The sequence below is a fragment of the Procambarus clarkii genome, chromosome 59 (assembly GCF_040958095.1).
Source record: "Procambarus clarkii isolate CNS0578487 chromosome 59, FALCON_Pclarkii_2.0, whole genome shotgun sequence".
NCBI classification, from domain to species: domain Eukaryota; kingdom Metazoa; phylum Arthropoda; class Malacostraca; order Decapoda; family Cambaridae; genus Procambarus; species Procambarus clarkii.
The window spans coordinates 19,245,507-19,258,732 of NC_091208.1; the positions used below are offsets into that span (position 1 = coordinate 19,245,507).

Consider the following 13,226-nt stretch of genomic DNA (forward strand, 5'->3'; position numbering starts at 1 on the left):
GTTTTCAAATGGTCGTCTTAGTCACTTTTGTCGATTCCTATTACTATTTTGTACATAGCGATCATGCCTTTTTTCTTCTTCCAGCTTTGGCATATTTAACACCTCTACCTCTCCTCAGAGCTCTTGCTGTTTACTTCTGGAAGCCATTTAGTTGCATGACTTTACACCTTTTCCAATTTACTGATATTCTTAAGATATGGGCACCATACAACCGCTGCATATTCCAATTTCGGTCTCATAAAAGTCATGAACAATTTCTTCAAATATTTCACTGTCCAGATATTTAAAACGATTCTAACAACGGAAAGCATAGCATGCACTCCTCGCACAACATTTTGTGATATTTGGGCAAGTGTTCCCAGAACTGCTTCTAAGTCTTATTCTGTAAAGAATTCAGATAAAGATTTTTTGCAAAATTTGTAGGCTGTGTAGGGTCTATTACCTCCTATTCCGTATTCCATAATGTGCCATTTATTCTCATTAAATTCCATTTACCAGGTATTACGTCACACTTATTTTGTCCAGTCTCTTTTGTAAGGGATAACAATCGTCTAAGTTTTTCTTCCTTAGTAACCTTAGCATCATCAGCAAACATGTTTATATAATTCTGTATTCTAGTAAATTTAGACAATGAACATTACTAGTGCTAGAACTGAACCCTGTGGTACTCCATTAGTAATTAATACTTCTCCAGTCTGATATATTCCCCCCCCCCCCCTTTTTTTTCTCTCTCCCAAGTTAGGAAATGTTTTCATCCATGTCAGAAGTTTCCCTGTCATCTCTCCAGTATGTTGTAGTTTCCAAAACAACCTCATATGCGAGACTCAAAAGCCTTGTTTAGGTCCAGATAAATGCAGTCAACCCAGTCATCTTTTTCCTGTAAACTCTGGGGCTCTATCATGGAAATTAGATACATTTGTTTCATGGATTTTCCTGTTTGGAAACCATCCGTCTGTCTGCTATTATATAATTTTTCTCCAGGTGCTGTGCTTATTTAATTTTATTTTCTCTAATGTTTTGACTAAAACGTTTGTCAATGATACAGGTCTATAATGATCACCAATGATTGACGATTGAGAGGCAGGACCAAAGGAGCCAAAGCTCAATCCCCACAAGCACAACTAGGTGAGTATAATTAAGATGTTCTTTCCTGCTACCATTTTTGTAAACTGGAACTATGTTTGCCTTTTTTCCATATATCTACCAAGACTTCTGTACACAATGATTACTGAAAATTCAGTTAAAGTGCAATGCCAAGCTCAGATGCACATTCTTTCAGGACACAAGGTGAAACTCCATCTGGTCCCATTATTTTGTTTTTCTACTTCATCTCAAGTTACCTCTATGTACTCTATGGATTTCTCTCTCAAAGCTTTCAGTACACTAGGCCCCTTCCCCCCATCTCCTTACTGCCATCTTTTCAAATTTCTTCTTGTCACACTACACTCTTCACTTAACTACAGTAATATTTATTCACCACTCCTCCATTCACCTACATTTAGGATTCCTTCTCAACACATTAGCAATATTTACAAAACCACCTTTCAATGCATTTATGCAATCTGCACAACCTCGCTCGTCGTCAAATCAACTTTGTTCATTACCTACCGTTCATTTTCATAACACTACCCTGAAATATTGATTAATGTCTAGACACTTAAATGAGGATTTAATTTAAGAGCTTTGAAAACAGCATAATTTATTGATGTAATTAATTTTAAGATTAACAGGTTTAAAATATAAGGACATAAAAATTGAATCCATTTAAAATCTATTTACTAATATCAAGTGCATTAATTCTGCATTGAAGGTTACAAATTTTAAGATTGTTCCTTTAATTTAAAATGGAAACTAATAATCATGTTTCTTTATATTTTACAATATTTATGAAATTTGGACCCATTTCAGAAGTCTACTAAGTGATCAACCTTGTGTAGAATACTTACTTTTAAATTAGGCAAAACATCTTTTTCAATAAACATTAAGTTATAGATGCAAATAGCACCTAAACCTTTGCTCAATATTTATGTACTGTACAACGAGTCTTCATAGCAGCTAATACTGGTGATTCTTCACAAAGAGACCAGCTTTGCCGGCAGCTCCAGAGCACGTCCCCGCAACATACTGGCCCAGCGATGCTGCTCCGTTGGCCTTTGCTCGCCTCAGTAGTTCAGCCTGTCCTGCTTTCACGTCCTTTCCACTCCATGCCTTGAGGGCAGATGCCTGCATTGCTCTTCCGTAGCTGAAAGTCAGAGCCCAAGGCTTCTTGCCGGCTGTGCACTTGTTTATGGCATCTAAGTGCACTGTGGCTTCCTCCTCTGACTGTCCACCAGAGAGGAAGCAAATTCCAGGCACTGCTGCTGGTACTGTCCGGGACAGTGCCAACACTGTTGCCTGCAAGAAGTACAAATTTAAATATTCAATTTAATCAAAGGCTCACTATAACAAAAGGAAGGAATAGCAAAGTCTTAAGCATGTGACACTGTCAAGTATTTAAGGAAAACACTTGGTTTATTTTATAGTTTTTCTAAAACCTTTAATTTAAAATCCCTGCATATACTTTGAAAGGCATCCTACCATGCAATCAGGCCGTATCTAGTTACCCCATCTAGCTGGCAAATCTTGCACAATCATATAAAAAAAGGTATTTACAATGCAAGTTCAGATTACCATGCATTTATCTTCTGCACTAACATAGTACAGTACAGTATATTTGCACAATTAATTTTTTTACCTCAGCAGCCTGCTGTGGTGTGTATTTTGTGGGACACTCTTGACCAGCCAGCACCATGTTGGGTTTAAGAAGGGTTCCTTCCAGGAAAACGTGGTGATCATTGAGAGCCTTGTAGGTGAAGGCCAGCACAGTCTCCGTCACTTTCTGTGCCCGGACCAGGTCATGAGACCCGTCCATCAGCACCTGACAAATTACCAATTTATAGTATTGATATTCAGCATTATTGTCTTAACTAATTGTTCAGCAATTTGAGCTTAAATAATAATCAAATTTTTCTTTTACATGTAGTCAAGCACAACAAGATAAATATAAACCCCTACCTCAGGCTCAACGATAGGAACAAGACCATTCATTTGACAAATTGAAGCGTAGCGAGCCAAAACGTTGGCATTCTCCAGCATACCAAGGTAACTTGGAGTGTTTTGACCAATCTTCAAGACACAGCGCCACTTGGCAAAGTCACAGCCATCAGCCTTGTATTGAGCACACCGCTTGGCCAGGTCATCGAGGCCCTGGGTAGTACTCTCTCCCTCTGATCCCATGAGTGGCACCACACCCTTGTCCACCTGTGATGCAAAAACAACAATTTTCCAAGTGTGTTTACTAGTTTTATAGAAGAGGAGCATAAAGTACTACTACTACATTTATGGCTATAATGATTTTGTATACATAAAAGTACATTTAAGAAATCCCTAGTAATTAATACTAACTTTAATAAGGTTTGTGTCCATTACTGAAATAAGGTTATTGGCACAAACCTACCTTTATGCCTGGGATGATGCCCAACTCTTTGATGAGGTCGACAAACGGGCGTCCATCATCAGACTTCTGGTAGAGTGTCTCGTGGAAGAGGATCACGCCAGAGATATTGTTGCCCAGTTCCTGTTGATGTAGCATACTTTATTAGATTTTATAGCTACATTTTTACATTAACAAAATATTATGCCGATACTCTTCTTTGGCTCATCAAGACGTACAATTTCAGGTAATAACCAGGTAATCTAGTTTCCAAACCATTACTCCCAATAAGTTAAATAACCCTTAACTAGCATTTTTTTATCTACAATCTCTTATCTATTTCATGCACAACATTTCACCTGAAGACAAGAACGCCTAGGTTTAACCCAAGTTATGCATATCTAGAAAGCAAATTTAGTTCTCATAACCCCTATATTCCCCACATGCCAATGATTTCAGTCATTGTGCTATGTGGCTTCTGGATAGCCACAAGTCCTTCCTTTATGGGCTATTCATGCCCTTACGGGGTGAGAATAGCTTGAGCTACCTCATCCCTTTGTGTGTATTTTACCTCAATAAAATTATTTCAATTTCAATTCATGCCCATGCCACCTTTTGGGTGGCTTAATCTTTATCAATCAAGTCCTTAATTAAGGAACTTTAAAGATTTTAGTTTTGGACGTTGAATGTAGCATCATCATACCTTATCTGAAGTGAAGAGTAGCTGGCGGTACTGGCGGCGATTCTCTTCAGTGTTCTCGAGGCCGATGTCAGCGAGGCGCTTCCCCATGGTGCCCGTTGATTCATCGGCGGCCAGGATGCCCTTGCCGGGGGCCACAATGGCATTGGCAATACGTTTTAGCTCCTCCTGAAGCTCTGGGGCTGGGTAATCGAAGTAGGTAGTCATGATGGTGATGCCTAGAAGACAAAACACATCATTAGCGGTTTTTTTATAATGCTATGGTTCAAAATATGTTTAATTTTTTTATTTCTGATGGTATCAGAAATGTCATTTGTGTCTAGCTGCGTAAAAAACACAGATGGTGTTTTATTTCTGATTTTAGTCATGATGGTGATACCTAGGAAGCAACACACATTAGCGTTTTTTTTTATAATGCTATGGTTGAAAATGTGTTTTTCTTTTTTATTTCTGGAGTAACAAATTAAAAATGCCAATCTGGTTTTTTGTTCATATAATTAACATGCTTTAATTATTTACACATCGATTTGCAGTACAGTATCTGACATATCAATTTAATGCTAAATATAATACAAATGTTGAGCATAAACCTCTGTCTATACAAAATTTTACACTGCTATGAACCTAAGGGGATTTTTATGTATTTTCCAGACTATAGTGCATTAACAGTTAAAAAGGTATTTTGACCGATACATTTTCCTTCACATTAAAACTATTATTACAAGAAATTAACCACATGCATTGGTTAAAGTAATTATGAATGCAATATATAATTTGTTGTGAATACAGTTAAATCCAGCATTTCATGATTGGAGGCATGCAGATTGTGAAAGCGAGTTTTACAATTTCCCCCAATCATGAACAAAATCATCATATATAGTTAAGCGAAGGGAGGATGAGACAAGAACAGGAAAATATGGGGGGGGGGTGTCAAGGGCTCATGGTAAGGGAAAAGGTGGGAGGGAGAGAGTGCATGGAAGGGGGAGGAGAGGTCGAGGGCATGTGGAAAGGAATGGGGTCGAGTATAGGAAGCTCTTCAACGTGTTTATAACGTTACCTACAAAAACCTATGAACACAAATTTTAATTCTCACAAGAGGAGGGAAGCAGAGTCAACTTCAAGATTGCTGCCATCTTGACAAATGAACTGTCAATTAACTTCAAAAAGAAAGGCAGAAGTGCTGATAGAATATTCTTTAAATCCTTAAAATTTGTTACATCATGGTTGGATTGAGTACGTACTGCTACCCAAATATGAATGAAATCTATATTTACTAGATTGTTTAATATATATATATACAAGGAACAGACTTGCATATACACTAAATATACATATACAAATAAATATCCATATACACTAAAGCACAAGCGAGTTGCTTCTAAACTAGTTTTTACGTAATCCACATTCCAAATGAATGTCTGCATGAAAGCCTCGTGTACCGGGGATCTCTTGATCTTAGTTCACAAACATTTCCAACTTTAAATTTTCCCAAGTCACACTAAGGCGAGGCATATACGTGATAACTTATCATTCTTATCGAAGGCCGCAGTTTCGTCACAATCATACATCCGTATAGATACTATATGTACATGTAGAACCTAAACCATGAAATTTGTCCATTTAATCGCCAACAGTAACTGTGCACACGCATCCCCCATTGGAGTTTTAACACTACAGAACATGCAATTGCGAAGAACTTTCACCTTGGTGACCTTGATGCAGCGCTTTGATTTATCTCCTGTGTGATATGAACTCTGAAAGCTGTAAAAAGGTACAGCTTTTTTCCTCAAAACCAAGGAGTAAATTATTGATCTAAACCAAGTACATATCCCCGCTTTAGCCAATTTGGCTATTCATTGCCAGGGACAGAAGCCTAGTTTGTTTATAGATGTCCCTCTGGGCTAATTAATAGTGGACGGTAGAGCGACGGTCTCGCTTCATGCAGGTCGGCGATCAATCTCCGACCGTTTAAGTGGGTGGGCACCATTCCATCCCACCATCCTATCCTAAATCCTTATCCCTTCTAAGTGCTGTATACTCGTAATGGCTTGACGCTTTCTCCTGATAGTTCCCCCCCCCTCCGGCTAGTATATGCTTATAGTCTCTCTGATTGTTTTTTTTTCTGATTACTTCCCACCTAGGATGCACTGACAGTTCGGCGAGAAGGATAGATGAAATTGTTTATGTAATAATCTCCGTTATGCTTTTTGCGCTACCGCTCACAGGATGAGTATGGGGTGCACAATAAACTAGCCGCCTCCGGCGGCAATAATCAAAAATAATTTTTTATATAAACCCAAGTTTCACCTATTTTTTACTAGGCGAGCAGAGAAATTAGTTGAAGGGAAACGCTCAAAAAATCTTGCCTCGCTCTGCGTTCAGTAATCTTAACTGCCCAATCAGTTGTTGAAAATAATCTCTGGTCTTGGACTACTGGGGGAGGGGGGGGGGCGTAGAAATGGCCTAAGCTACTCCAGCCTTTTTGAGATGCATCTTCGTCTCAAACTTACTTGGACTTGAATTTAAGACTACTTAATTATTGTAAGGCAACTGCATGTATACAGGTTAACGTAATTACCTATAACTGCGTACATTCGTAATACCAATTTCAGATCCTCCCGATCGACTAGAGCCACAGTGGTGTTAGCAGCAAGAGTTATGTATCCTATCATTTCTAGGGCAACTGACGTTTGACAAAGTACATATATTGCCGAGGTCGAACGAAACACAGAATGGGGAATTGCTTTTATTAAACTACATAAAGTAAAATAAAGTAAAATTATAAAGCAGAAGTGTAAATGAACATCACGACGGAGTTCCCATAAGGGCGTAGAGTAGAGAGGTGCTGTGCGTGCTTATGTGAACAACTTTCCAAGGACATGAAGAGAATACAGGATAACTAAGTTCGTACCGAGTAGGTGAACGTAAAGTACTAGGTAGCAAGACGAGTGAGGGATGTATGATGGTAAGGGGTGACAGTTTAGGTAGGGAAGCATGCAAGTTAAAAAAAATTAAGCAGTTTGCATGAAGGGTTTGTCCTCCCGATGACTGCACCAGATTTAAACCTTTACATGGCGCCCGATGGGCGGGATAGGGAGTGAGCCTCCCTCACCACCAGCACGGCTGGCGTCAGCCCCCATATACAAATATACTACATTTCTTTAGATAATAGTATCGGGCCATTATCTCTAACGAGATTGATCTCTCCAGGCGAGATACTGAGCAAGGAGCGAGAGCAGCGAGGAGTCCCCAGCCCTCCACCGCCAGAAGGTTAAAGTTGCACACAAACAAAAAACATGGCTTTTACATAATGCCAGTGACTGAACCCGTGCCAAGACCAGTCAAATGTTAAGGACTCTGATGTTACGGAATATACTTCTCAAGCTCTGAAATCGCACCAATATTATATAATTAGCAGCATGGCATTGAACAGATTGATGAAGATATAAGCCACCCAAGAGGTGGCACGGGCATGAATAACCCGTAATGTATTTAACAATTTTAACTATAGTCAAATTAAAAAAGGGTACACATCCACATCCCTGGACTCTTGAGGGATGTGGATGTACACCCATTGTGTGGCCTCAACATTTTCTTTATGCGACTAGTTCACAATTTTTATTTTTTTACATAGGTGGGTACAGGCAGACATGTACTGTAGCTTAGCTTAGAAATTGCTGTGGTCCACTCTTTGAACCCGTATCTACGGCAATCTATATTAATTGCGCATTAAAACTTCGTGTCCACTTTAAGCATGCAGGAGCGTTATACATTATATATTATATATATAAATAGCGTATCTAATAGTTATGCAAGCAACTGGCATCGTTTTATCAAGCCAACTAGTTACTCATTAGCATAAATTAAGTCCTACTGTCACCTCACGTCAAAATAAAAAGTAGGGTGATGCGGGCTATGGGTAAAACCAGCATACGCGACACGGTGGAGGAAGTACAAGGGCAGCAGAACCACAATATACACGGTACACGGTACCTGTGTCGCAGGAGTACTCACCAGGGGGTCGTGTTGAGCGTCTGGTCGGTGGTGGTGTTGAGGACGGAGTGATCGGGTCCTGGTCCGAGGCGACCAGGTCGGGCCCCGCATCAACGCTCAAGAACACTCCCTGTTACTAAGCCCTTCTTACGTTCACTTCCCCAATTCTACCGTTCGCTGTTTATCCATAACTCTTCCCTAACGTCGACCATAACGCGTTCTTTTCTAAGAAAACAATCAAGGAAACGTTCTGTTTAAACATTTGATAGTACGCTGCTTTCTCTGGAGCCTGAACGCAAAAAAATGGCAGGCAAAACGAATCAAAATTTCAGTCTGTCTCAAACAGTAAGAAATATTCTCTTACTAACATGTGTCGAGGGTCACGTACCGCTGCTTATAGGGACCAGTTCAGAATAAACAATCAGCGTATCCTAACCCGTACGGGAGCGTGACATAGAGCCCAAACTCGCTTATCTTGGAGGCGTGTCGGGGGTGTGTGATCAAGCCCGGATGCTCATTGGCTGTTGTAGATCCAGCAGCCAATGAGGGCCCACACTCGCCACTGCCATAAACACCTGTTGGACAAGTGTTTACACTGCCGTACACACTTGTGGGCAGGTGTTCACAAATGGGTATGTGAGTGGTGTACATTTCGCTGTTGCACCAGGTTCAATTGTATGAAAGTAAATGTGGCAATGTTGATAGAACGAACTGACGCTAAATATATATATATACGACGCATATACTCATTTATTTTGGTGCGAAATTAGTGCATGTTCTTGAAGGGTCACACCCTCTTCTCCACACTCTCTACTCCACACTCTCTACTTCACACCATCTACTCCACACCTGCTACTCCATACTATCTACTCCACACCTGCTACTCCACACCATCTACTCCACTATTTTTGTATTAACAAGCCTAATATGTTTTATATTTTTAACTTTTCATGGAGGACTAGTTTATTGGGCAGCATCACTACTCGCCCTGTGAGTGAACATACCGATATAGCAGCATAGATACACGCAGGTGTTGCTACCCAATGATGTGTGAAGGATTGCAGAAACTATAAATGAAAAGTTAATCTTCAGGAGTAGCTATGAGTTCATCTAATCATCTAATATTCATCTAATCCCCTCTCACAGGGTGGTTAGTCGTACATGAAGCTATGAGAGAACATGAGATGCAAAACATGAGATGACAAGTTAAGGAAACTCAATCTCACAACCTTAGAGAAGCAGAGGGGACATGATCACTACATACACAATACTGAAGGAGAGAAACAATGATGACAGCCTCTTCAAATTTAGACCAAATAGGACAAGACATCGGTGGGAAACCGACTCGGAGGAGAGAGGACAGGTTGGGGACCAGGAATGACTTCCTCAGAGTAGGGAAGCAAAATAGTTGGAAAATTTAAAAGCAGATATATTAATAATTCTCGTTGTCAGGAACTGAAATCCTGTACTTGAGATTGTAGAAATCTTCCTAGAGACACTACTGACCTTCATCAGCATGCAATCCACAGCAGTTGCTTAACTCCCGGATAAGATTTGTTGTCATAGATTCAGCTACTCGGAACAAGTTCCAAGTAGCACGGGCTATGGTGAGCCCGTAACTTACCTGGCACAGGAGCGGGGCAAGAAGCTCGGGCTATGGTTAGCCCCCCCCCCCCGGATAAGAGCGATGGTCTGGCTTTATACAGGTCGGCGTTCAATCCCCGACCGTCCAAGTGACTGGGCACCATTCCTTCCCACCGTCCTATCCTAAATTCTTTTCCTCACTTCCCTTCCAAGTAGTATTATACGAGCAATATTATTATTATTATATATAATATATAATATATACTGTATTCGTAATGCCTTGGCGCTTTCTCCTGATAATTACCTTACTTTCCCAGGTACCTATTTTACTGCTAGGTGAACAAAAGCATTAGGTGAAAGGAAACGTACCCAACCGTTTCTGTCCTCTCTGGGGGATCATATCCGGGTCCTTCGATTATAAACCGAAGACGCAGACCATCCCAAATTTGTTTCACAGCGACTTCAGCAGGAGAACAACAGAGCAAGGAACAGATGATGAAATAGAAGCAAGGAGAAGACACATGTCATAGAGAACGACAGGAAGATATGTGAGGAACTAAACAGATGAAAGGTCTTGACAACAGAGCAAGGTTCCTGAAGTGATAGGGATAGTGTCACACAGCATGATCCATTTAAGCCAGTTCAAATGACCACATACGAAGGCGCCTCCTGCCGGAGCCGAGCACGACTAAGCCAGTCAAGAAGGTACCACCATTCACACTGAGAGAAGCAGAGGAAAGCTTGTGCTAGCCACTTAATGTTATATATAAAAACAAATCGCTTGAAACACGAGAGCCGCCAGAAAGTCAGAAGACAGTCACTGGGTGTTATGTGACAGACATGAGCCACAGTCACAGCCCACGTAACACTGCTTATCATGCAGTGTGACAGAAAGGACAATAAATGTCAAGTATGTAATCTTGTGAAGGTCTTAAAACCAGAACCAGTAAACGGTAAGGCATTTAACTTTAATATCACGTACACTTACGTGAGCACACGTACTTGTACGTGCTAAATACAATGTACTATGTACTATGGTTTTGACAAACGTCAACACCATAGCCAACTAGACGGTATTTAGGAAAGCTGCTGACTGTTATAGTACGGTTAATGGGTATTGGCGGTTAATGGGAACTGAAGGGGGGGTAAAGGGTACAGAATGGGGCTTAAGCAACGGCGTACATATTATATTATATTATATTATATTATATTATATTATATTATATTATATTATATTATATTATATAATATATATATATATATATATATATATATATATATATATGTATATATATATATATATATATATATATATATATATATATATATATATGTATACAATTTCTTCAGTGCAGCACAGGCAGAAAGCGCTGCCAATCACCGGGAAGCAGCCAAGTCACGTAAATACAGAGACCTTGATCACCACTACAATTTTGTCCCCATTGCCTCGGAGACACTTGGTGCCTGGGGTAAAAGTGCTGCAAGTTTTTGAAGGAGCTGGGGTCCAAGCCAACTGAAACAAGTAGAGACCCTAGAGCCGCCAGGGACTCTCTACCCGCCAGGGAGAGAGAGAGAGAGAGAGAGAGAGAGAGAGAGAGAGAGAGAGAGAGAGAGAGAGAGAGAGAGAGAGAGAGAGAGAGAGAGAGAGAGAGGATCACATATGAACATTGTGGTGGAGAGGAGAGAGCATGTTCACATGACTCACTGGGTGAACACAGTAGAAGGTGAAGATTCCTCTTTCAGCGCCTTAGTGTGGCGATCCAGAGAGGAAATGCTCACTGCATCCATGGTTCCTGCCCGACATCTGAGGAGCTGGAGGAACTCTACAACTTGTGACAAGCAGCCTTGTACCTCTGCATGTAACCAATGTTGTAACCCATTTTGTGTAATGAAATTTTAAAATAAAGTTAGATATATACACACATACAAAAATAATAGGGGTGGTAGGAGAAGAAAATATCAAAGAGTTCAGTGAGGATCCACAAGGTCTTTTGTGAGTACTCTTAATTTTCTTCTCCGAGGCATGGGTCCCTACACTTGCACCAGAGGTGGTATCCCCTATATTATATATATATATATATATATATATATATATATATATATATATATATATATATATATATATATATATACAGAGAGAGAGAGAGAGAGAGAGAGAGAGAGAGAGAGAGAGAGAGAGAGAGAGAGAGAGAGAGAGAGAGAGAGAGAGGATCACATATGAACATTGTGGTGGAGAGGAGAGAGCGTGTTCACATGACTCACTGGGTGAACACAGTAGAAGGTGAACACGGATGAGTCAACAATAGATGGATGAATCAACAACAGATCAACTGATGTTGACGAAACTCGCTACAGTATTGTATTACATTAAATAACAATACAACTGAATAAAATAACACTGCTCAAAATACGTAGACCATAATAAAAATAGAAGAGCACATTACTATGGTAAATATCAATACAAATAATACAATGTTATACAGTGACTCATACAATACTCATAATATAACACAGTACAATGGTACAAAAATTCTGATAAAACAACATAATACAATAATATTAAAATATACATAATACAACACAATACAATAGTAAAAAAATGTACATAATGCAACACAGTACAATAGATAAAAAAATCATAATGCAATACAATACAAAAATACCCATAATGAGGCTTAATGTGAGCCAGTGTTGCCAGATTGGGCTACAAATAGCGAATTGGGCTACTTTTGAGAGCCCCGCGCTCCCAAATTTTTAATTTCGCTACTTGCTACTTTTTGGGCTAATTTAAAAGCAAGATGTGCTAATTTGGGCTATTAATGTTAAGATTGTACGATTGCGAGTTACATGAAAGTAACTAAACTATAAATAATTGTAATTAATAATAATTGTAAATATTAATTAATACTAAATAATATTATTTAATAAATTAGTCCCAATTCAATGCAGAGTTTTCTTCCAAGCACAAAAACTTGTAAATATAAATACAAGATAATAGATAGATCGATAAATAAATAGACAACTTTCAAATATTGCACCAAGTAATGGCGAGAGGAAAAAAACTACAGTATACATTACATTTGAAATTAATAATGAATGAATGGTAATAAATTGGTGTATGTTTGTATGTATACCAGACAAAGACCATTTAATGGCAGAATTTAGCCATTTTGTGTAAAAACTTTTATATCTCATATTATTAGTTATAACAGTAATCGAAAAAAGTCATAGTTTGTATATACAAGAGATGAAACAGAGAGCCATGAGCTAGAGCGATGTGCTGAGTCCATAAGGAGGCCGAGCTTCCAGAAATACCTTCCTGTGATTGGCTGTTGCCGGGAATACCAACACTCTTTTATGAATAAAATTTAAACTAAGAAATAGGTCCTTGTGCACAACAACAAGGTTGTTGTGAAAAAGAACAACAATTTCTGTTTTGCACCTGACAGAAATCTCCATCTAACTGAATAATTTACT

At 39.3% G+C, this 13,226-nt stretch overlaps 1 protein-coding gene across 1 annotated transcript; it reads right to left on the reverse strand.

The window, feature by feature from the left end:
- Positions 1 to 1,682: 1,682 nt before the first annotated feature.
- LOC123768117 (fructose-bisphosphate aldolase) lies at positions 1,683 to 8,328 on the reverse strand. The gene is made up of 6 exons (XM_045758448.2): positions 8,187 to 8,328; positions 4,176 to 4,390; positions 3,497 to 3,616; positions 3,055 to 3,300; positions 2,735 to 2,917; positions 1,683 to 2,394 (listed from the first exon to the last, which is right to left on the reverse strand). Exons 2-6 carry the CDS (start codon positions 4,377 to 4,379, stop codon positions 2,056 to 2,058), a joined length of 1,092 nt encoding a protein of 363 aa, XP_045614404.1. The 5' UTR covers positions 4,380 to 4,390; positions 8,187 to 8,328; the 3' UTR covers positions 1,683 to 2,055.
- Between the last annotated feature and the right edge of the window lie 4,898 nt (positions 8,329 to 13,226).